This window comes from Megalops cyprinoides, chromosome 18, assembly GCF_013368585.1.
Source record: "Megalops cyprinoides isolate fMegCyp1 chromosome 18, fMegCyp1.pri, whole genome shotgun sequence".
Taxonomy (NCBI): domain Eukaryota; kingdom Metazoa; phylum Chordata; class Actinopteri; order Elopiformes; family Megalopidae; genus Megalops; species Megalops cyprinoides.
This window is the reverse complement of record NC_050600.1, coordinates 110,212-135,211: the sequence shown is the minus strand read 5'-3', so window position 1 is coordinate 135,211 and position 25,000 is coordinate 110,212. Positions and strand designations below refer to the sequence as shown.

The 25,000-nt window shown below is 46.7% G+C and overlaps 2 protein-coding genes across 3 annotated transcripts in view; both read right to left on the bottom strand.

Moving 5' to 3' along the window:
- Positions 1-18,903, bottom strand: part of nectin4a (nectin cell adhesion molecule 4a) — a 20,577-nt gene extending 1,674 nt beyond the window's left edge. Inside the window, exons 1-11 of one of the 2 annotated variants that reach the window (XM_036550753.1) lie at positions 18,374-18,903; positions 9,477-9,671; positions 8,107-8,274; positions 6,282-6,560; positions 5,391-5,508; positions 3,560-3,711; positions 2,891-3,050; positions 2,671-2,746; positions 1,535-1,597; positions 304-516; positions 1-197 (exon numbers count right to left, since the gene is read on the bottom strand). The exon at positions 1-197 is cut by the window's left edge and continues 1,674 nt beyond it. In XM_036550753.1, coding sequence (XP_036406646.1) covers positions 1-197; positions 304-516; positions 1,535-1,597; positions 2,671-2,746; positions 2,891-3,050; positions 3,560-3,711; positions 5,391-5,508; positions 6,282-6,560; positions 8,107-8,274; positions 9,477-9,671; positions 18,374-18,473 — 1,721 coding nt within the window. In that variant the 5' untranslated portion in view covers positions 18,474-18,903. The remainder of the gene's footprint in view (positions 198-303; positions 517-1,534; positions 1,598-2,670; positions 2,747-2,890; positions 3,051-3,559; positions 3,712-5,390; positions 5,509-6,281; positions 6,561-8,106; positions 8,275-9,476; positions 9,672-18,373) is intronic. The other variant, XM_036550754.1, reaches the window with a different exon arrangement.
- Positions 18,904-24,515: 5,612 nt separating this feature from the next.
- The window catches only part of LOC118793170 (high affinity immunoglobulin epsilon receptor subunit gamma-like), an 8,659-nt gene continuing 8,174 nt past the window's right edge, over positions 24,516-25,000 (bottom strand). Inside the window, exon 5 of the mRNA XM_036551217.1 lies at positions 24,516-24,636. Coding sequence (XP_036407110.1) covers positions 24,580-24,636 — 57 coding nt within the window. The 3' untranslated portion in view covers positions 24,516-24,579. The remainder of the gene's footprint in view (positions 24,637-25,000) is intronic.

Sequence of the window (25,000 nt, the reverse complement as noted above, 5' to 3'; positions counted from 1 at the left end):
CCTTGCACTCCCTCCTTCTCTCTGTCACTCTGTCTTTCCATCTCTCTCTCTTCCTCCTCCTCTTCCTCAGCAGAGAGGGGGGGGCTCGTGCGGCTGAAAGGGGGGTGATGGTTCCTGGCCCCCGGGGGAAGGGCAGGGAGGAGAGGCGGGAGGAGAGGGGGATCCTGAGGGACAGAGACGAGAGTGACACTGAGACGCTGCAAGACAACAAAGAAGCACGGTGACCTTTGACCCCACAGACATACACACTCATTCACAAACAAATATATAAACACAAACTCCGTTACTCACACATACACCTACCAGAGCCAAACCGCTGCTCAAGACGTAAGACTCCACCCTCTGCCTGCTCTCGGCTCTCTCTCCCTCTCTCTCCATCTCTCTCTCCCTCCCTCGCTCCCCACGCCGGGAGGTGTTATACAGAGCGGGTCGACCCAGCGAGTCCACGGCCATCCCGCCCCCACCCCCCCGCCCCCCCGACAGGGTGGAGCGACTGTCCCTGCAGCGAGCCTGTTCCTGAGGACACAGTAACAGCAACATCAGCGGGTAACAGGGCAGGACTGAGAGGGTAACAGGGCAAACTGAGGGGGTAACAGGGCAAACTGAGGGGGTAACAGGGCAAACTGAGGGGGTAACAGGGCAGGACTGAGAGGGTAACAGGGCAAACTGAGGGGGTAACAGGGCAAACTGAGGGGGTAACAGGGCAGGACTGAGAGGGTAACAGGGCAAACTGAGGGGGTAACAGGGCAAACTGAGGGGGTAACAGGGCAGGACTGAGAGGGTAACAGGGCAAACTGAGGGGGTAACAGGGCAGGACTGAGAGGGTAACAGGGCAAACTGAGGGGGTAACAGGGCAGGACTGAGGGGGTAACAGGGCAGGACTGAGAGGGTAACAGGGCAAACTGAGGGGGTAACAGGGCAGGACTGGGGGGGGGGGTAACAGGGCAGGACTGAGGGGGTAACAGGGCAGGACTGAGAGGGTAACAGGGCAAACTGAGGGGGTAACAGGGCAGGACTGAGAGGGTAACAGGGCAAACTGAGGGGGTAACAGGGCAGGACTGAGAGGGTAACAGGGCAAACTGAGGGGGTAACAGGGCAGGACTGAGGGGGTAACAGGGCAAACTGAGGGGGTAACAGGGCAGGACTGAGGGGGTAACAGGGCAGGACTGAGGGGGGGGGTAACAGGGCAAACTGAGGGGGTAACAGGGCAGGACTGAGGGGGTAACAGGGCAGGACTGAGGGGGTAACAGGGCAAACTGAGGGGGTAACAGGGCAGGACTGAGGGGGTAACAGGGCAAACTGAGGGGGTAACAGGGCAGGACTGGGGGGGTAACAGGGCAGGACTGAGGGGGTAACAGGGCAGGACTGAGGGGGTAACAGGGCAGGACTGGGGGGGTAACAGGGCAGGACTGAGGGGGTAACAGGGCAGGACTGGGGGGGTAACAGGGCAGGACTGGGGGGGTAACAGGGCAGGACTGAGGGGGTAACAGGGCAGGACTGAGGGGGTACAGTTAAGAAATACAGAGCTCCTCACCCCAAGAGAAGACAAGCTGGTCCTCAAAGTGCCCTCCACCCTGAGAGGGACACTCTCCTCCATCTGAGGGAGACACAGTATGCACACACAGTTACACACAGCATATACACACAGTTACACACAGCATATACACACAGTTACACACAGCATATACACACAGTTACACACGGCATGCACACACAGTTACACACAGCATATACACACAGTTACACACGGCATGCACACACAGTTACACACAGCATATACACACAGTTACACACAGCATATACACACAGTTACACACGGCATGCACACACAGTTACACACAGCATATACACACAGTTACACACAGCATGCACACACAGTTACACACAGCATATACACACAGTTACACACAGCATATACACACAGTTACACACGGCATGCACACACAGTTACACACAGCATATACACACAGTTACACACGGCATGCACACACAGTTACACACAGTATGCATACACAGTTACACACAGCATGCACACACAGTTACACACAGCATGCACACACAGTTACACACAGTATGCATACACAGTTACACACAGCATATACACACAGTTACACACGGCATGCACACACAGTTACACACAGTTACACACAGCATGCACACACAGTTACACACAGTATGCACACACAGTTACACACAGTATGCATACACAGTTACACACAGCATATACACACAGTTACACACAGTTACACACAACATGTACACACAGTTACACACAACATGTACATACAGTTACACACAACATGCACACACAGTTACACACAGCATATACACACAGTTACACACGGCATGCACACACAGTTACACACAGTATGCACACACAGTTACACACGGCATGCACACACAGTTACACACAGTATGCACACACAGTTACACACAGCATGCACACACAGTTACACACAGCATATACACACAGTTACACACAACATGTACACACAGTTACACACAACATGTACATACAGTTACACACAACATGTACACACAGTTACACACAGCATATACACACAGTTACACACAGCATGTACACACAGTTACACACAGCATATACACATATAGCTGTACATGGAGTGTGTGTGTGTGTGTGTGTGTGTGTGCGTGCGCTGGAAGGCTCACCTGCATGCGGTGGTCAGTGCTGACAGAGTTGATTCTCCTGAAGGATGCCTGCCTGGACAGAGTGCTGATCTCCTCCCTGACAGACAATGTAACAGTTAGGAGCGAGGGATCGGGAGGAAGGGAGCTGTGCCCTGTGTAACCCCCCCGCGGGTGTCCTGCGTAACCCCCCCGCGGGTGTCCTGCGCAACCCCCCCACGGGCGTCCTGTGTAACCCACTCACTTCTTTTCACTGAGCTCCATCTCCAGCTTCTTGTTCCTGCGCTTGTGGTAGCGGTTCATCATTATCACCGAGATCACCAAGGCAACCACCAGCACTGCAGCAACCACTCCCACGATCAGCATCATCAGAGTGCTGAAGGAGGCCTCCTGTCGAGTCGTTTCTGTGCAGTTACACACAGTAACCAGAGCACACAATCACACAGCATCAGACCAACGCGCCTCCGGACACAGCACTAACCGTCCGGAAGTGAAACGCTCAGCAGTACATTTATGAGCTAACTCAGCTTTTCCCAGTTTGACACAGTGCATCAGCTGTGTCAGCTATGAGGTACTGACTCAGTCACACTGGGTAAAACTCAGATGTATCAACATGCATGTCTGAGATATAACTGTGGTAGTGAGTGCAGAAAAAGTCATACTGAGGAGTGAAAATGTTTCAGAAGACCCATTTCACACATTTTAGAAGTGTGTGTGTAACATTCACCCTTCATATCACCTGAACTGGGCGTATGTCAGGAAACTGCACAGCCCATCTCCAGCAAATTGGGCCGTGCACTCAGAGCTCAGTACTGCATGGGCTCTACCGCCTGTGGTCTCCCACACAGCTCAGCAACAGAGATTAATAAGGTGAGAAGGTGATAGGAAGAATATGAGCAGCAGCGCCCCCTACCTGCAACAGCAATATCAACATCTGCTTTTGCCAGGCCAACGCTGTTCTTGGCCACACACTCGTACAGTCCAGCGTCTGTCAGTGTGAGGGGCCGGCTGAACAGTAGCGTGTCGTTCCTCTGCGTCACGCCTTCCGGCAGGGCTCCACCCCTCCTGCAACACAGAGCACAGACCAATGCACTGATCACACAGCTCAACATACCTCCGCACTGAACGCACTGCCACACGCAACACAGTGCCGCACTGAACTGTTACATCATACACACACTCACACACACACACACACACACACACACACACACACACACACACACACACACACACACACACACACACACTCACACACACACACACACACACACACACACACACACAGCAAACTGTCTCTCACAGTGCTTTCCTCCAAGAGCAGAAAATCATTTGCGGAAATAATATCAACACAGTGGCATGGGTGTTGGAGTTAAACAGTCAGTGACACTTTACACAGTGACAACTCAGTGGCGATTAAAAGCGCAAACACTGCATCGCTACACTGAACGCCTTTCATTCCAGCTCCCCTCCCCCCTCAGTAATCCACCTCTCCGCAAGTCGCAACACGACACCCCCGTTATTACCTCACCTGCTTTGCATTGAAAAGAACAAAGTTAGAAAACTCCTTCCTCAAGTTGTCCCAGTACAGGGCTGTGTATCAGGGAATATGTCTCTCTCTCCCTCTCTCTTTCTCTCCCTCTCTCTCTGACTCACCTACACACACACAAGTTACTATACATAACATTCTAGAAAACAACAAAGCTAATGCCTTTCCACTGTCAGGAGACTGTGTGTTTAGTTCACCATAAAGTATGCAATTGACACAAGCAATGTGGGTTGTTTACCTCAACCACTAATCCTAACCCTAACGGGTCACCCTAACTCCTCATCCTAACCCCTAACCCCTAACCCTAACCCTAACGGGTCACCCTAACTCCTCATCCTAACCCCTAACCCCTAACCCCTAACCCCTAACCCTAAACCTAACCCCTAGTCCTAACCCTAAACCCTAACCCTAACCCTAACCCTAATGGGTCACCCTAACTCCTAACCCTAAACCCTAACCCTAACCCTAACGGGTCACCCTAACTCCTCATCCTAACCCCTAACCCCTAACCCTAAACCTAACCCTAACGGGTCACCCTAACTCCTCATCCTAACCCCTAACCCTAAACCCTAACCCTAACGGGTCACCCTAACTCCTCATCCTAACCCCTAACCCCTAACCCTAAACCCTAAACCTAACCCCTAGTCCTAACCCTAAACCCTAAACCTAACCCCTAATCCTAACCCTAAACCCTAAACCTAACCCCTAATCCTAACCCTAACCCTAATCCCTAACCGCTCACCATTACCTGCCACCTCAGATCACACCGATGTTGATACTGTCCTACAGTATCTGCCTTTATTCTATGAAACACAGAAGCCAAAATCCTGCAGATGGGCGGAGTTTGGCTTGGTTAGGTTTAGGTTTAGGTTTAGGGTTAGGTTTAGGTTTAGGGTTAGGGTTAGGTGCATACTGTCAGATCAGGACCCTGGCTGCATGTGTCAGACAAGAAATTACCAAACACACACATATATACACACACACACACATACACCTAATGCACACATACACAACACACATTCTCTCACCACATACAAACTACACAGCTAACCAGACCTACATGGCTGCTATTTCTCTGATATTTTTGTTAATGTCATCATTGTCACTCAACAGTTTGCTGCTACTGAGCTGTTTTCAGAATGTGTCACATACCCAGGCAGATAAGTACACAGAAGAACAGACAGACGAGCGCTACCTGGTCCAGGTGAAGCTCTGGGGTTTGGGGTTCCCTCCACTGTCACACCTCAGCGACGCTCCCTCCAGACCCACAAACCAGTTCCCATCATACCCTCTGACTGCGGCATCTGGAGGATCTGCTCAACACAATTATAGACATGCCATTTAACCAAAGCTGCAGTTGACACTCTGAAACTGTATTAACCTCACAGTGAAACTGTGTTAAGCTCACAGTGACACAGTGTTAAGATCACAGTGAATCTGTGTTAAGATCACAGCGAAACTGTGTTAAGATCACAGCAAAACTGTGTTAAGCTCACAGTGACACAGTGTTAAGCTCACAGTGACACAGTGTTAAGATCACAGCGAAACAGCGTTAAGCTCACAGCAAAACAGCGTTAAGCTCACAGTGAAACAGCGTTAAGCTCACAGTGAAACAGCGTTAAGATCACAGTGAAACGGCGTTAAGCTCACAGTGAAACAGCGTTAAGCTCACAGTGAAACCGTGTTAAACTCACAGTGAAACGGCGTTAATCTCACAGTGAAACAGCGTTAAGATCACAGTGAAACAGCGTTAAGCTCACAGTGAAACCGTGTTAAGCTCACAGTGAAACGGCGTTAAGCTCACAGTGAAACCGTGTTAAGCTCACAGTGAAACAGCGTTAAGCTCACAGTGAAACCGTGTTAAGCTCACAGTGAAACAGCGTTAAGCTCACAGTGAAACAGCGTTAAGCTCACAGTGAAACCGTGTTAAACTCACAGTGAAACGGCGTTAAGCTCACAGTGAAACCGTGTTAAGCTCACAGTGAAACAGCGTTAAGCTCACAGTGAAACCGTGTTAAGCTCACAGTGAAACAGTGCTAAGCTCACAGTGAAACAGTGCTAAGCTCACAGTGGAGGTGAAACTCACAGTGCACGACGAGCTGGTTGGAGAGTCTGCGGGGCGTCTCCATGGAGGGGTGCCACACCAGGCAGTCCAGCCGCTTCCCGTTCATGCTGCGCAGGGGGTGCAGGGAGAAGTGGGTGGAGACAGCCCCGCCCTCGGAGCTGCGGTTCTGGGCCACGCCGGGCAGCTCGGTCTCCCAGGAGAGGCGGGGCGGGGGGCGGGCCACAGAGCGGCAGGTGGCCGCCACGCGGAAGGACTGCCCCTCCACCATCTCCACTGGCTCCAGAGAGGAGATGGGTGTGGCTGGGGGAGGGGCGGAGTCAGATAGGGAAGCATGTTATCCTCAATGGCCTAAATTTATCCTAAACAGATAAATAAGTTAACTTCAAAGTAGAGATAATAACAAGGCAAGTTACTAATAAAAAATCATCATTATCAAATTACCACTACAACTACTAATATTATAAATAATTATAGTGAGAAAACTGCAATGACCATCTTCTGAGCAGACCACAGGCAGGACTGTGCGTGTTGTTGGGAATGGCTGCAATCTAGTCTGCTTGTTTTTCACTCCCCTCTAAGTGAGAGGTCAGGTGACCTGTCCTAACTTGGATAGCAGTAAGGGAAGTGCTAAGGGAGGGACTCGTGCAATGCCGAGAATGAAGTTTTCCAAACAGCTGATACGTTTTGTATTTTACAGTGTTACTCCTCCCCGCTGATGCGTGCAGTCTGTACACAAACATTATCTATTACTGCAGTTTCCCCGTTTTTGCGTCCCGGAGAGTCATTCCCTATAGCTCCCCAACGCATCTGCTGATGACTTTAAGCCCAGCAAAGTGAGTGCAGAGACCCCTGTCATCATTAACATTACAGCCAACTTTCAACAGCCTGTCTGAAAACATGCTGAAGATGATTAATCTACAGACACTGAATTTTCCCATCACCTGCCATTGCATAACCACTATTTAAATATGATTCAGACAGTCCCACTCTCAGAAACTGCAGGCCCATAAACCTACCCTCCCGAGAAAGTAGTTTTCAAACAAATGAATGACTATCTCAATCAAAATAACATTGCGACCAGGTTTTTGAAGGAATGATAGTTCTGACACAGAATTAGTGAAGAGAGGAAAGACCTCACACTAAGTACTGATGCTGATAAAGTGTCAGTTCGTATTATTCTGGGATTGACTGCTACATTTCAAACAACAGATGCTAACTCACCATCCGGAAAAGTGCATTTGTTTTTCTGACAGTGTTTTTAACTGATTCTGTACTTAGGTATCAATTTTTTTCAGCCTGGGTGAAGATGTATCTCAGAAATGAGGTATTACCTATGGAGGTGCACAGGTAACTATTCTTGGCCACATCTGCTGTCTTTGGGGGAAATTATTAGTCACCATTAGTCAACTTTCATTCACAGATGACACCCAACTGCATGTTTCTGCTGAGCAAAATGACCCCAGTGCTTTCAGGCTGGTGACTCCCTGCCTGCAGGCCATCAATAGATCAGGATTTTCCCCAAACTGAATGAAGATTCAGAGGTGCTTTTATTCTGCCCACATGAGAGAGAAGCTTCACACCAGCTGGAAAACTGGCTGTACAGATCAAATCTGTTTTCAGAAATCTTCAACAAAGTTTTAAACCCCATAAGGGCAAGGTGACCAAGACCATTCAAGAATTCAGCTGAAGTGAGACATTTCAGAACAGAAGTAGAGAGGTGTTTGCTGGGGGGCATGTATATCAAGCCTGCAACAATAATAATAATAACGCTAATGATATTATGTTTAACAATGACGATGATGATGATGATGATGATGATGAGGAAGAGCGGCTCAGAGGGACTCACTCCACACGGTGAGGGACAGCTGTGTGTCGAAGTTGCCGGAGGGGAAGGTAGAGATGTGGCAGGTGTACCGCCCCTCGTCTGACACCTCTGTGCTGCGGATGATCAGCGCTGAGTTCTCCATGGGGTCACTGCTCTCAAAATTTACCCGCCCCGAAAACCGTCCGAACTCTGAGGGAGAGAGGGAGAGAGGGGGAGAGAGCGAGAGAGAGAGAGAGAGAGAGAGAGAGAGAGAGAGGAAGAGGGAGAGGGAAAGAGGGAGAGAGAGAGAGAGAGAGAGAGAGAGAGAGGGAGAGAGATGGAGAGAGAGGGAGGGGGGAGAGAGAGACAGAGGGAGAGAGATGGAGGGAGAGAGGGAGAGAGAGGGAGAGAAAGAGACAGGGAGAGAGATGGAGAGAGAGAGATGGAGAGAGAGAGAGGGAGAGAGAGACAGAGGGAGAGAGATGGAGAGAGAGAGAGGAAGAGAGCGAGACAGAGGGAGAGAGATGGAGAGAGAGGGAGAGGGAGAGAAAGAGACAGAGGGAGAGAGATGGAGAGAGAGAGAGGGAGAGAGGGAGAGACAGAGGGAGAGAGATGGAGAGAGAGAGAGGGAGAGAGCGAGACAGAGGGAGAGGGATGGAGAGAGAGGGAGAGGGAGAGAAGGGGTGACTAGGATGAGATTGTTTCTGTGGTGATAGACATTGGTCTGTAACAGAAATAGTCTGACTTTAGAAACGTTTCTTAGATGGAAAAATGCCCCTTTTCTAATACATCCTTTAGTTCTTGTTGGCAATTTAACACCAAAGGTCCTAAGATATTCAATGATTTCCCTCTGTTTTCCTAATATTCTGATATTAATCTGTTAATAAGTCAAAAGCAGTTCCAATAGTGTGTGAGATAGGGGAGGGCATGGCAGTGCAGTGTGTGGGGAAGAGGAGGGTGTGGCAGTGTGTGAGGTAGGGGAGGGCGTGGCAGTGCAGTGTGTGAGGAAGAGGAGGGTGTGGCAGTGTGTGAGGTAGGGGAGGGCGTGGCAGTGCAGTGTGTGGGGAAGAGGAGGGTGTGGCAGTGCAGTGTGTGAGGAAGAGGAGGGTGTGGCAGTGTGTGAGGTAGGGGAGGGCGTGGCAGTGCAGTGTGTGAGGAAGAGGAGGGTGTGGCAGTGTGTGAGGTAGGGGAGGGCGTGGCAGTGCAGTGTGTGGGGTAGAGGAGGGCATGGCAGTGTGTGAGGAAGAGGAGGGTGTGGCAGTGTGTGAGGTAGGGGAGGGCGTGGCAGTGCAGTGTGTGGGGTAGAGGAGGGCATGGCAGTGTGTGAGGAAGAGGAGGGTGTGGCAGTGTGTGAGGTAGGGGAGGGCGTGGCAGTGCAGTGTGTGGGGTAGAGGAGGGCGTGACGGTTGTACCTGTGTGCCCCTCAGTGCGGTGTGCAGTGATGATCTGCTCCTTGTTGCCATCAGGATGTTCCTTCGTCCAGCTCACCTGGACCAGCTGCTCCTCCTGAACCCGAAACCGACAAGGCAGCCGAGTGGGGGACTCCGCCATGGAGCGCAGAGAGTAGGAGGGAGGGGGCTCCACAAACTCCGCCCACACATAGGGAGCTAAGAGAGAGGGAGGAGTTAAATCTACACAAACTCCACCCACACGCAGGGAGCTGAGAGAGAGGGAGGAGTTAAATCTACACAAACTCCACCCACACGCAGGGAGCTGAGAGAGGGAGGAGTTAAATCTACACAAACTCCACCCACACGCAGGGAGCTGAGAGAGGGAGGAGTTAAATCTAGGGTTAGGGTTAGGGATCTGACCTACTGCAAAGCTTCATCTCTAAGGTACTGCGCCCAGTCCAGCATGTATTCTTCACACAGCTTGTCTGTGGTGGATTTTACACATTGGCCTAGCTGTGATCTTTCTTATGCATGAATATACTGGGTATTCAATGTAGTCTAGATTGCTAGATATGTCTTCAAATTTAGCAAATACTTTTGTTAAATGGAAAATTAAATCAACATTTTTCTCTCTACACTTTCAAGTATGACAGGTAAAATATAATGGATTGCAATAAAAATATTATCCATAGCACTTCCTTGCTAGTCCTTAATTATATAATCTAACCATATGAAGAGAAGGGTAAGTCCAAACATTTAAGCTCACATTTCGTATTCAGACTTTGTGAAAGGTATGCACTTCGGCTCTACAGAGGTACAAAAATGAATTTTAAAACTAGCCAGTAATCAATGCAGTGAGTCCTGGGATGTAGGTACTTGTTCTAGCTGTTCTATTGATATCTTCAGAAGAACAGAGAGTTTTAAGATTTTGACACGTCATTCCACATCTGTTACAGGGTTAGAAAATGTTCTGGCAGCAGAATATGACATGTGAGGGATGCAGAAATATCAAAAAGCTGCATCTCTGCTTGTGCAAGGTGACAGATTCAGACTGGGAGTGTCTGTGCTGGGAAGGCTATGGCGTGTGAATCAGAGGTGGGAAAAGCATGAATCACTGCTGCTTATGTGGTAAAAAAACATTCCCCACACACTGCGCACCATAACCTCACCACAACTGCGGACCAGCATCCCAAAACAGCTACACTGCGCAGATGCATGATACACAAAGAAAATGAGTAAAACCTTTTTTTAGCCTGTTAGGGGATGTTGTTAGGGAATTAGGAACAATTGCTGCAACTTCAGTTCCGGTTGGACTGGCCCATACTAACACTTACCCGTACTGTTAGCTGGATCCTGCTCTGAGTGGGGTGGGATAGTCAGAGATCACCTGTGTTGCCACAGGTCCTAACCCCTCTGCTCTCTGCTGAGGCTACCTAAAGTCACACCACTCCATAACTGCCTGCTCATCCCATTCTAATCACCACCTTCCCTTTCTTTACCCCTCTCTCTGTGTCTCCTTCTCTTTTCTCTCTCTGTCTCGGACTTTTATATGTCACCCTGATACAACCTTTTCCATTATATTCCAGGAGTCTCTTCACCACCTTTTCTCAGGGTGTAGAACCCTTGGGGAAGGTAGTTAACCCACAATTGCCTCAGCAAATATCCAGCTGGAAGGATATGGATAAAAATGGATAAAACTGTATCCTGCAGAAGCGGCTGTGGATGAGAGCATGTGCTGAATGACAGGAATGAAAAGCACTGGGTGAGGGAAGCACGGTGTCACAGTGCCACAGCCGGAGGGACAGGAGGCATCTCCTATCCTGGAATGAATTTTACTTATTCACTTATGCACAGTACGTATGTAGCTGTGTATGTATCAAAGTGTTTAATTTTAACAGTCTAGTGTGAATCATTATGTTTGCTGGATAAAATTGTAACCTACTGTATGTAAGTCCTTCTGGATAAGACCATCTGTAAATGACACTGATGAAATGTAATATCTGCTATCCAAAGAGGTAATGACTGCTAATGTTTAACTAAAGTGTTTTTCTGTCATTTCTGCTGTATTGACAATAAATCTATTGAGGACAGTTCTACTTATTACTTATTACTTTATAACACGTTGGCAGATGCGTTTAAAGACACACATTCATATTGCAAGAATGACAAGAACAATAGGAATAAACAGTACACACAGTGATTGAACACAAAAAGAAGTGCAGAACTGTGTTAGCGTACACATAGTGTCCCATGTTTACATCAAAGCAACTCCCATCCACACCACTGTCCTGCTGCTGCAGTCTGAGCTAAGAACAGCTTCATCTCTCAGAGAACAGTCTCTCTCAGAGAACAGTCTCTCAAAGAGAACGGCCTCTCAGAGAGAACATCCTCACAGAGAGGACAGCCTCTCAGAGAGAACGGCCTCACAGAGAGAACATCCTCACAGAGAGAACGGCCTCACAGAGAGAACGGCCTCACAGAGAGAACAGCCTCACAGAGAGAACGGCCTCACAGAGAGAACGGCCTCTCAGAGAGAACGGCCTCTCAGAGAGAAGCCTCACAGAGAGAACATCCTCACAGAGAGAACATCCTCACAGAGAGAACAGCCTCTCAGAGAGAACAGCCTCACTGCACTGAGAACAGCCTCAGCCCTGACCTACATTTACATTTACATTTATTTATTTAGCAGACGCTTTTATCCAAAGTGACGTACAAAAGTGCATACAGTAAGTATAGCGACAGTACGGGGACAGGATGTGTAGCAAGACCTAGCAATACCCTCATAGCACAGAGTCTGCCCAGCTGAGACCTGCAGAAGCAGGAGTGCTCATCCTGCAGAATACCAGGCAGGAAGTCCTTTTCGACATTTACTTCACGCTAAGCATTGGAGACATATTCACACATCAGCAGTTTGTGCTGGAAAGTAAATATGTCACTTCCTCCCACATATTTAGTGTTATTAGAATTTATTTCACGGTAGCGAGCATAAATACAGAGAACAATGTCACTCATTTACTAACAAACAAACCCAATATAGGCAGACTTAAGTGGTAACAGAAAAGTTTGATTCAGCTTGTTAAAGTGTTGCTTGTCACATGGGCTCACATGACAATAACACACAGCTCAGCCAGGTGTGACGAAAGCTGGCAACAGAAAGGCGGAAAGAGAAGCTGCTGGACAGCAGCAGCAGAAGGAGTGGAGTCCCCATACAGATGTGCCCAATACTTAAAGCCAAACTAACATCACCATTACTACATGCACGCAGAGCACAGTGGGAAGGAAGCTCTTCTACCTTTGATTATGTTACTGTTAACCAAGTAAGCTGCCTACACTAAAATATTATGTAAGGCCCTAGCTAGGTGCCTTGAAGTCCTTCCTACCAGTTAGATATATGATCAGAATGTGTTGATGACATAAAGGAGAGCCATAGGTTCATATAAGAATCCATAGTACCTGTAATATCTGTATATTGTTAGATTTTATTATTTTAAGGGTAATTACATAGTCAGATTTACAAATGCCAAGTGACATGTAGCCCAGGGACTGTAGTTACAGGCACTATCTGCACCCTGAATGGAGAGAGGCTCTAAAAACCATAGGCAGAATCACAACAAACGTCACCTTCAACCCCAAACTATGAATTTTGGTGGGGAAACCAGGCCTGTTCGAAAATATATGGGCTCTTTAATCAGCTTTTAACAGTAATTTTCTTGTCTTGTAGGTTAACAAGTGACATCACAAGTGAAGCATGGAGGATAACAAACTATGTCATGGACTTATATAATGTATATAATGTATGCATAATACAAAGTAATGTTCATGATTCTGTATCTATGCCATGCGTCTGACAGACATGTCTGAATGCCACCACTGCATGGACCAGATTGTTGTGCAGTGATGTATATCCTTCATTACTGTAAAATCTTCAGTAAATATAAAGTTTTATGTATCGATTGTTATTACTATCAAGCACAATGTTCACATGGCTAACAATGATCCAGAAGAACAGTGCTCTCTTGTATCATACCAACATACTCACAGCATACTACCAGAGATACTCACAGAGATACCCGGAGCATACTACAAGAGATACTCATAGCATACTCACAGAGATACTCCTGACCTTATGGCACACTAGACACAGTCTGCCTCTGTACCTGGTCTGCAGTAAAGGCCTCTGCCACCTGTTCCTCGGCCAGGCCGCTGCTGTGAGCTGCCCCATTCGGATTCAGCAGCCAGTGTACACACCACCTCGGCATTCCAGACACATACAGGCTTTCTTCAGAAAGCATTTAGCTACCCTTCCAACTACAAGACAAATACATCTTGAGTGTTTAATAGCACCGGATGACTTTAAACCTCTAATTATGCATGGTTTGGTTACGGATTGCTCTTGCTTCTAGCCTGTTGCTCGTGTTCTGATTTTTGTACTTCTCTTTCTCTTTACTTCAACTTCACTTTTACTAATATCTTTATTATTTTGATATATTGATATATCATATTGCTTTCACATATTGTCTTCTGTTAACTGTCTAACAGTTACTAATGTCCTGGCCAGGACTCCCTTATGAAAGAGATTCTAAATCTCAATGGATCATATCCTAATAATATCCTATCCTCATATCCTAATTTTTTAAAAAGCTAAAAAAAAAACCCTGGTGTTTGGAGTGATCACATGCCTAGAGTGATTTTTGAGTGATCAGGTTTTTGAGTGATCAGGTTCTTTGCTTGATCAGGTTTTCTGCTTGATCAAGTTCTTTGGTTGATCAGGTTTTTTTGAGTGATCAGGTTCTTTGTTTGATCAGGTTTTTTGAGTGATCAGGCAGGTGTGTATTGGAAATGGATTGTGTTGTAGTGAGCTACAGAGGTACACACCTGCAAACAGCTGACCTTCCTGAACTCTGCAACTTAATGGTTTATTTCACAACCACACCTTGAAATGAGGGGAGGAGAGAGAAAGGAGGAAAGGGGGGAGAGAATGAGAGAGAGGGAAAAGAGGAGAAAGAGGAAAAGAGAGAGGCAGAGGAGGAGAGAGGAGACTTACAGACACAGGAGAGAGACTGAAGAGAAAGAGGGGGTTAGGGGAGGGGGGGGGACAGGCTGAGGGAGGACACACAAACATTTGAGAAGAAAACAGGAGGAGAATACAGTTTCAGGAGGAGTTCCAGCTATGTTGCTGGACTTGTTCTTCCTGCTTCTCTCTTTAGACAAACACTGGCTTTCTTGACAGGCAGCCAACAACACCAGGAAGATGGAAGAAATGACAGTGTGAACACCTTAACGAAAGCTTACCGCCTGCCCAAGTCTCAAAAAAACCTGTACACATTAACTAAAACATATCTGCTGACCCAGTCTCAAACAAAACACCACACACACTCTTCATCTCTCTCTCTCTGACATCCACACACACACACACACACACACACACACACACACACACACACACGCACACACAGCTACTGGCATGTGGTTTTGTGATCTGTCCTGTGCTAAAGTGCACCAGGCCTCTGCCAGCCACCTGTGGGTTGGACCCCTGGACTGCACAGATCACACAAAACTGTGACCGAGGTACAACACACATGCACATTCAGCAACATGGTCTGTGTGCAGCTATTCCAGTACCAGGTATAAAAGTAATTTGCAGTGCCTTTAAAAGGGTGGCAGTGTGGCATAGTGGTAAGGAGCAGGGCTCCTAACCTAAAGGTTGCCAGTTTGATTCCAATATCAAACTGTATAAATGGATAAACCTGTAACCTATGTAAGTGGCTCTGGATAAGAGCGTCTGCTAAAGGACAATACGTAAAGTAATGTAAAAAGCTGCCTTCCCATGATCCTTTAAGGTCATCATTTCATGTCAGTCATATCAGGCACTTCCTCACTTTACTCTTACTGCAGGAAACATTTCCTCTGACACAGTCAGATGGCAGTTACTTTTTCACACAGCATCATGAGAGCGAGCACCAATCAGAGCATGAGCACATCTGCGTGACATCATCAGGGCGACTCACAGGCCTCTGATGAGCTGCGGCTATCTTTGCACAGGTGCTACCAGCATTCCCTCAGATCGTCTGTTCAGCAGTGGCAGAAATACTCCCTCCCATCCACAGCTCAAACCCTGCAAAGTTAAACATGCCCACCTCCCACATGAAGAATGGACAAGAGTGGGTAAAAGAATGGAGAGGACAAGAACAACACTCTACGCTTTCATTACTGCAGAAAATGATCCTTTCAATTTCATTCATTCAAGCATCAGCATGAAGACCTCACACTGATCTACATACCAAAAGTAAAAGACCACGTCTGAGCATCTGGATGTCACAGTGCTGTGATAACCAACAGAAAAAAAACATCCACTAATTCACTGACTGGCCATCCCTCTAAAACACCTGCAACTCTGTCTACATAATGACCAACGATCACCCCAAAACACCTGCAACTCTGTCCACATAATGACCAACGATCACCCCAAGATCACCTCAGTGATCCCCACACAATGGAGAGACCTGTCCTGCTGTGGATCAGTGATCACTCCCAGGGTTACACAGCACTCAGTTACAGTGAGTCCCACAGATACAGACTCACTGTGGCTTGCAGCTGATTGCTGTGAGCTAAACACTCTGAAAAGCAGAAGGTAAGAGCATGGCCACAGCATGGTGTGTGGGGGGAACAGACTCACAGAGCGTTACCTTCTGCTGTGTGGCAAACATGCAGTCACCACACACATCATGGTAATCTGTCCATTTCTCCCAAAAGTGTCACTGCTGTTAAACCTCTGTGAAGCAGTGAGTCTGATGTAAGTAAACCTGTCTAGAGACCAGACTTTACTCTGAAAAACATAAATTTACTCACATCTCATTAACATCATAGCTTGTTCATCACTGTCAAAAAGCTGTCACTCAGTGGGCTTCAAAATACCAACTGAACAAAGTGACAGTGACATCATAGGATATAGATAATGGAGTATTTCAATTGCATACCTGTACAAAATACCATTCACATGAAAAATGCATCAGTTTCACCCAAATATGAATTATGCAAATTTATGGGACTATATATCAATACTGAGGCATGAGATTGCTACAGGGAAAGCATTTTCGTGGCCTATGGCTCTTACAGTACAATTACCAACACATGGAGGACAGGCACTCAGATACACACACTGACCGTGTGGGCTGTTACCAGCATCCTGACTGAAAAAATGCACAAAGAGTCTCAGAGACTTAGAGGACTTTAGAGGGTGTTTACACCTTTTCTAGCCGTGATGTTTGGTGGGATACAACACTGTGTCTCAGAATGAGAAGACAGACAGCACGAAGGTTCAGTGGGAAAGACCTGCTTACTGTTGCTCTGGGCTGCAGTCTGGGTGATGGTCTACACAGGTGGTGGACATCCACGCTTCTGAATTTCACATTCTGAATCTGAAAATCTGATTATGCTAGTCTGATTCTCCCAGTCTGATTCTCAGATGTTCAGCTCTGACCTCTGAATACACATTCTGCCATAAGAGACTCTGTTCTTAAGAGTTACCTGATTTTACAACATCACAAAAAATACACTTCTGCTGTGATAATAGGAGGTACGATCAATTTCTACACTGAATGGGAAATGCAGTTTTCCATATAAGCTGACTGTGTACCTGCTCCTCTTTAGACACCTTTCAGATCAGATTCTGATATCAATGTCTCTAATTTGATTGGTCAGGATATTGTAAAAACAATCTGCTTTAAACAGTACTGTCAAGATCTGAACTGCACACTATTTTGCAATCACAGACTGTCTCTTGGAGGTAGAGTTAGTGTTAGGATTAGAGCTCTGGAATGAGGGAAGCTAGGGCAAGTCCTGCAGCCATCAATGGGGGTGTGTCGTAATGGGTGAACTAGTCAGTGAGTGCAATGAGCCCTGAGTGAAGAGCTCTCGGGTTACACTGGCGTGCAGCTCACACACAGCACATAGGGAACAAATGAGCACAAATTCGGGTCTAGCAGGTCATCCTTCAAAGTTCAAAGCAATAGACCAGATGAATATCAGAAAACGCAAGAAAAACATTTAAATTAAAAAATAGACATTGAATGGAAACCTCAGATCTCATAAACACATAGTGCATTTACCAATCTCTCACTCAGATCCACAGAGTGTATATTTATAATATCAGGCCAATCTCTTACACAGATCCACAGAGTGTATATTTATAATATCAGGCCTTTGCTTCCCTCAAACACACCTTGCTGACATGTCGCTGTCTGCCCCTGTGTCCCACACTGAGTTTCTGCTCCAGCTGCTGTAGTTCTGCTGTAGACCCCCCCCCCCCCCCCCCCCAACCACACACTCACACACACACACACACACACACACACACACACACACACACACACACACACACACACAGTCTCTCAATCCCATGTCTCTCAGTAGAAAACAGTTATTACTCCCATCCCCAGAGAGGAGACATACACAGACAGAGAGAGTCAGACAGAGACGCCTCTAAAGCTCTTTAAAAGCCAGGATCAGTGGGGGTTGAAGGCAGAGGAGAGGAGGGGGCACAGGGAGACATGAAGACTGTGAAAGGGAACACAGATAATTACAAAAGTTGATTGAGTGAAGGGAAATTTACTTTTTACCCTTACAGTATATGAACAGGGCAATGAGCAAGAGAAAGAGAGAACCAGAAAGAAAGGGAGGGAGAGAGGGAGGCTGCAGACAGACATTCAAAATGAATCACACTCTGAGAGTAGGAGGCCACTGAGAAGCAGACACCAGTTTTTCCTGAAATATCAGACCAGTTTCCCAGAGCAGAAAAACACCAAACCCTGGAGTTTGGCTGGCGACAGATAGTTAAGTTTTCTTCTTCTTTTAATCCCCGTTTTTAAAATTATCCATTATTATTATTATTACTATTATTATTATTATTATTATCTTACCAAACACCCCCAGAAGCCACAGCCACACTGCCATACTGCTCGGACGTGACCTCATCACCCACAGGTCTGTAGTCTGGTTCTGAGAAGTTCTGCGGTCCATACGGTTTTCACAACGGAGTAAAAGTTCGGTCCGGTTCTGGCTAAAACACCGTGCAACGACTATCACATTAGCCAGAGCTGTCCTGTTCCAAATGATGATTGAAATCGATTACTAATTCATAACCTATACATTCCCTTTCGTCCTCTCAGCACAATGGGATCTTCAGGTATATGATGCATGAGTTAATTCTTCCTTTAAATGAACGGTCAAACTAATTTGAAAAAGTTCAGAAGTTCACATCCTTCCACGAACGCGGCGAAGTTGTGAACTCAGTTGTGAACTCAGTTGCGTCTCCCAGCCCACGCCGTGTTCCTGGGCACAGTCCCGTCCGCGGAGGGTCCCAGCGGAGCCGCTTCGGAGCTTTCTCACCGTTTCTGCGCTGCGCTCACGGAGTCGCCATGTCCGCGCTCTGGCGAGGCAGGATCGCTGAATGCACCTGTCGCTGTTTGCGTTACTCCGCCCAGATCCACTCATTTCTAACATGTCAAAACCAACACCTTCTGACGACACGAGTAAAGGTGCGTTTTCCGGTCAGAAAGTAGCCAACCAAAAGCCACAGTGCGTTTCTGCTCTAATCCCTGCAAGCGGCTGCATCTGTTACACAGCTGCCTGCTCTCTTCCTCCGTTTCTGAGCAGAACCGGTGCCCCACAATGAAGGGCTTACGCCAGGTGGCACCTCTGGCTGCCCGCTCTTTCAAAACCACGCCGTGTCGCCAGGCTGTCTTTCTTTCTTTGATTATTTTAATGTTTCGTGATGGCTAAAATTAACATGTGTGCCAGGTCTAGAATGCTCGATGTAATATTTTACAAGCTATAAACACATTTACGTGGCAGACACATTACGACTTGACTTGTCGGTCAGACGCTCAGGTCCTGGCGACTGATGGCTGTTACTAAATAAGCAGACACACACAGTGCACAACACACGCTGCAGGCGAACAGATACACTGAACACTTTAAACGTGATGGCTGTCACTCCACTGGAAAGCCTGCTGATTAAACACAAAATAATTCACCCTACCAGAAAAAAAAAACTGTCTGTCCAGCAGATACAGTCTGCTCTGTGTAAAAGAGTTACTGACATGATGAAGAACCACAAGTCCCAACCCTGGAACAGAGTCTTTCCTAGCGAATGTTGTTTAAAAATTCGGCTTCAAAAATCAAACAAACCGCTGGTCAAAATTGGTTTGGGTCACTGGCAACATAGATATCTGCATCTGCCCGAGCGTAATGGAGCAAAAGCGAAAAACGGATTAATTTACTAGGACAAGTTGTGCAGTTCAGCACATCATCAGTGTCTGATACCAGCAGAAACTTTAGGATGGTCCTGTAACTGCCTCCTTCTGCTGCAGTAAGACCATCCAAAGCCAGACAGGGAGAAAATGCGCGCGAAAGTCTGCAGAGGTTCACCCCGGGAGCCCACAGTGACATGAAATAATTAAAGGATAATATGACTCAGGTTATTTTTTTTTTTGTGTATATATTTTTATGATTGTATAAAATACTGAGATCGATTTTGTTGCTTGCTTGAAGAATTTTGCTAATGACATCTCTTAAAAAGAGGAAACATTTATCTTGTAGTAGGCCTGACTACCTCACTGTGTCAAACATGTTTTCATATTTTTCTTTTAGTTAAAATTGTACACGATTATAGTAAAGCTGTCTGATTACTCATAGCAGCTGAGTGTTGTTGCAAGTGTAAACTAGCATGCGGAGAAAGGGCGGATCCTGGGCGCATTACTGTGGGAGTGTCACACCTGATTGCACGTCATGGATCCTCCCCTGACTCATGATCAGCTCATTGTGCTGTAAAGCTGTGCCCTTTTCGTGACCATATACTCGCACTCCCATGATGCACTGCTGCCCTCTCTGCCTCACTCTGCAGCAGGTGACGCACTCAATGCCCGACTGCGTCTGTGACAGCCGCATCGTTTCAGACCCAGCAGAGCCTGCAGGCTGCTCAGCAGTGCATCACTCTGACCTGCACACTGCGTTACACACTGTGTCACTCTGACCTGCACACTGCGTTACACACTGTGTCACTCTGACCTGCACACTGCGTTACACACTGTGTCACTCTGACCTGCACACTGCGTTACACAGTGCATCACTCTGAACTGCACACTGCGTTACACACTGTGTCACTCTGACCTGCACACTGCGTTACACACTGTGTCACTCTGACCTGCACACTGCGTTACACAGTGCGTCACTCTGAACTGCACACTGCGTTACACACTGTGTCACTCTGAACTGCACACTGCGTTACACACTGTGTCACTCTGACCTGCACACTGCGTTACACACTGTGTCACTCTGACCTGCACACTGCGTTACACACTGTGTCACTCTGACCTGCACACTGCGTTACACAGTGCATCACTCTGACCTGCACACTGCGTTACACACTGTGTCACTCTGACCTGCACACTGCGTTACACACTGTGTCACTCTGACCTGCACACTGCGTTACACAGTGCATCACTCTGAACTGCACACTGCGTTACACACTGTGTCACTCTGACCTGCACACTGCGTTACACACTGTGTCACTCTGACCTGCACACTGCGTTACACACTGTGTCACTCTGACCTGCCATTCAGTTGCAGAGCGGCATTTTGGTCTGAGTTCCATTTGCTTTGAGTGAAGCCAATGAAGCAGAAAGCTTCACACGGTTCACACAGGTTTTGCTGTGCTTGGTTTATTCAATCTCAAATGAAACCAATCCCTGAAGCACGTTCAAATACTTGGATTGTCTATATTTCTCAGAAACACACACACACACACATACACTCTCTCACACACACACACACACACACACACACACACACACACACACACTCACACTAACACACTCACACACTCACACACTCACACACACACACACACACACACACACACACACACACACACACACTCACACTCACACTCACACTCACACTCACACTCACACTCACACTCACACTCACACACTCACACTCACACTCACACTCACACTCACACTCACACACACACACACACACACACACACACACACACACACACCACTCAAGCATTGTAAGATTCCCATGACATCACACAGACTCATGTTGCAGAAGGAGAGAAGGAGGGTGGAGGGAGGGGTAAAGCCGGTTCTTTTTTCTTTTTTATGACAGTTAAATCCCTCAGGCTCTTCCACTTCACTGACACACAGCAATTACACATCTACCTGACCTGCTCTTTCTCACTCTCCTTCTCTCATTCTCGATCATTCCCTCTCTCTCTGTTCAGTTCAGTTCAGCTTGCTTTATTTGCATAACAGAGTCACAAAGTGTTCACGTAATGTGTTAGCCAGCTTTTCCAGCTAGCTTCAAGACTGAATTATGAAATATTATTCAAGATAAACAGACTTGAATCCACTGGGATTTGGTATCACTGAGAAACTCATTCCTGTGCTACCTCATGCCCCTCACCCCTCCTCATCTCACTTCACTGGCTTCCTGTTATCACTCGCGTCAAGTTGAAAACCTTGGTGCTGCATACAGGACAGTGAAAGGAACAGCCCACCCATACCTAAGACCGCTCTGCAAACTCTAGGTTCCTTTTAGACCAGTGCACTCTCCTATCTGCAGGGCAATTGACTGTCCTGACCCGTTGGGGTCGCTCTTCTCAGACACGATCCCTGTCTGTACTGGTCCCTCTGTGGTGGAATGAACTCCCCAAAGGATTTAGGACAGAGGAATCGCCGGCCATCTTCCGACACAGACGGAAGACCCACCTCTTCAGACTGCAACTTCGTTCTACCTCATCCCCTCTCCCTAACGCCTGCACCTTGTTTTACTTTCTGCTTATTTAACTTGTAGTATCACAGTGTGTTATGAATTCTGTGATCTAGTGTTAAGCTCAAACTCATTGGTCTGGGAGTGTTGTTAGCCTGGTCTGACACGGTTGCTTATTTAAATTGAATGGATGCACTTCTGTTCCCTTGTGCTGGAAGTAGCTCTGGGTAAGAGCATCTGCTGAAAGCATGTAATGTAATATACTTTTCTTCCTCTCTCTTCTCCTTGAGGAATATAAATGCCAGCCAGCTTTCACTGCCTTGCTTTGTCTAGTAATTTTCCATTTTTCTGTTTCTCATTTTCTTGTCGCTAACTTTAAGAAATAGCAGTTCTTTATCTGTTCCTTGGTTGTTCACAGACATGTATTTATGACAGAAGTTTTGAACTTTTCTGTGGATAGAAAAAAGGAAGTTTTCAATCAGAGTGCATTTTTAGTGTGGCTCTTTCTTCCCCTCTCCCTCCCTTTCTCTCTCTTCGTTTCACAGTGTCTCCATTTATATGAATAAAAACATTGCTTATTGGTATGAGTTTACACTGTACAACACTGTCCAACTAAAGTTACACATGCTCTATGAATTCACTGATATAGTAAAAATAAGGATGAGTAATTTACCTATAAACATAAAAAATAAGCACCTCCCACACCTCCCTTGCTATTGCTGTTGGTCCAAATAGCTCCTCTGACTACACTGACATTTTGGAACCAGCAGAAACATTATCATCCAACACCAGTATGAACATTCAGTAGCTGAAACAGCTGCCTACCTGAGCTCTGAAGCACAGCAGCTTTTTGCTTGGAGGGAAGTTTGCCTGGAAATAGCAGCTGCTGGGGAAGTTCTGCTGTTTGACCACAGGGGGGCAGTCTTCTTCTTCACTCACAGTTCCACTGCCTAAAAGTGGCTACCAGGCTACAGTGGACGACTTAAGTGTCTTTTATTTCTGGCCTGTGCTGCATCTGTGGCTCTGTTGTTTGCAGAAACTCAATTCCTTAGTTACACTCGAAAGGCCTTCTGAACAACTGCCAGATATTTCTGACACTATTTACTCAGTTGGAGAGTTAGCATGTCGTTCCTCCTCACAGGCAACAACTCTTAGGATGCAGTTACTACTGTTGCTCCAGAACTTTTTGAGAAGTTGCTTTTTAAACACATTTTTGCATTTATATATATATATATATTTACATATCAATTGGTGGCAGTTGCATCAATCACCCAGCATGAGAACTTTGTGCTGTACTGTAACTACCATGTCAGCATTTTACTGCTTTTAGGGTATCTGTGATAGGACTGGGGTTTGATGATGTCTGCAGTCTTTGCAGGTTTGCACTTGCTTTATCCTGACAGCCTGCAGTGGTGTGTGAACGTGGTCATGCACATCACACATCTTCCAAGAGATACATAAATCTAAGCCCCTCTTAAAAATAATGGATAAAATTGCGGGTATTATTGGAAGGAGAAGATATTCAGCATAAACTAACCCATAAAATGGGAATATTCTGCTGTGTGAGACTCTGAGATCAGATTTCCATGCAAGGTGAAGCACTACAGCACTGAGCCCCACACCATCCTATCTGTCCTTTCTCTCCCTCACGTTCTCTCTCCCTCACGTTCTCTCTCCCTTGCTCTCTCTCCCTCTCTCGTCTTTTTATTCAAACATGATAAGCGCCATGACACCAATCCTTGTAGTCACCTCATACTTTCGTAGTTACCTAGAAATGCAGAACAGTGAGGCCCTGATCACAGGAAACAGGAAGTGAATCGGACAGTGCGGTTAGAGGGAGGGGACTGTTGCCATGGTTATGAGCAGAAACTCAACCTCAGAAAAACAGATAAGGAAAAAGAGACTGAGATCGTTAACTCAACAGAACCTTCAGAATTTCACAAAATTACATTTTTATTTCAAAGCTTTTAACACAAGTGTATTAAACATTGAGATACAACAATAGAACAGTACTCAACATTCTTTAAATATGTTTTCTTCAATCAAAAGCAGAAATACATTTTCTATTCAACTGTGTCTGTGTCAAACACGCACACAAGCAGCTCATAATACTGTAAAATCATAAGCATTATTATGAGCAATACAACACTGTCCGGCTGCAGGGAGCGGGTCTGTTATTAGCACAGTACTGCATTATCATATGCACAGTACTGCATTATCATATGCTGCAGAATCTGCAGGGCAGGGGGGTGTGTGGGGGGGGGGGGGGGGGATGTGGGGTGGGGCATGTGGGGGAGGGTGTGAGGTGTGGGGTGTGGGGGCATCTTATTATTAAATACCCCCTCCTTCACTTCCTCTGGATGTTGAGGGTCTCATAGGTGTCTTGGCCACGAGGAGTTAATGACTGAAAAAAGAAAGAGAAAATAAGGGATAGATAGTGGAGGAGGGGAAGAGAAAGACAGGGTGCTACAAACAGTGCAACAGAAAGGAGTCATGATAAATGAATAGTGATAGTAAGACAGGCCAAACACAAGCCCTGATATGCTGGCAGTGCTGTGCTAATCCCCTGCATCTCGCTGCACACATGCAGGTTAGACAGGCTGTATTTGACTGGTCTTCCGTTCTGCCTCGATACCTCCTCATTCTCCGTTCTGCCTCAAAACCTCCTAATTGTCCCATTCTGCCTCAGCACCTCCTCATTCTCCGTTCTGCCTCAGCAGCTCCTCATTCTACCTTTCTGGCTCAGCACCTCCTCATTCTCCCTTTCT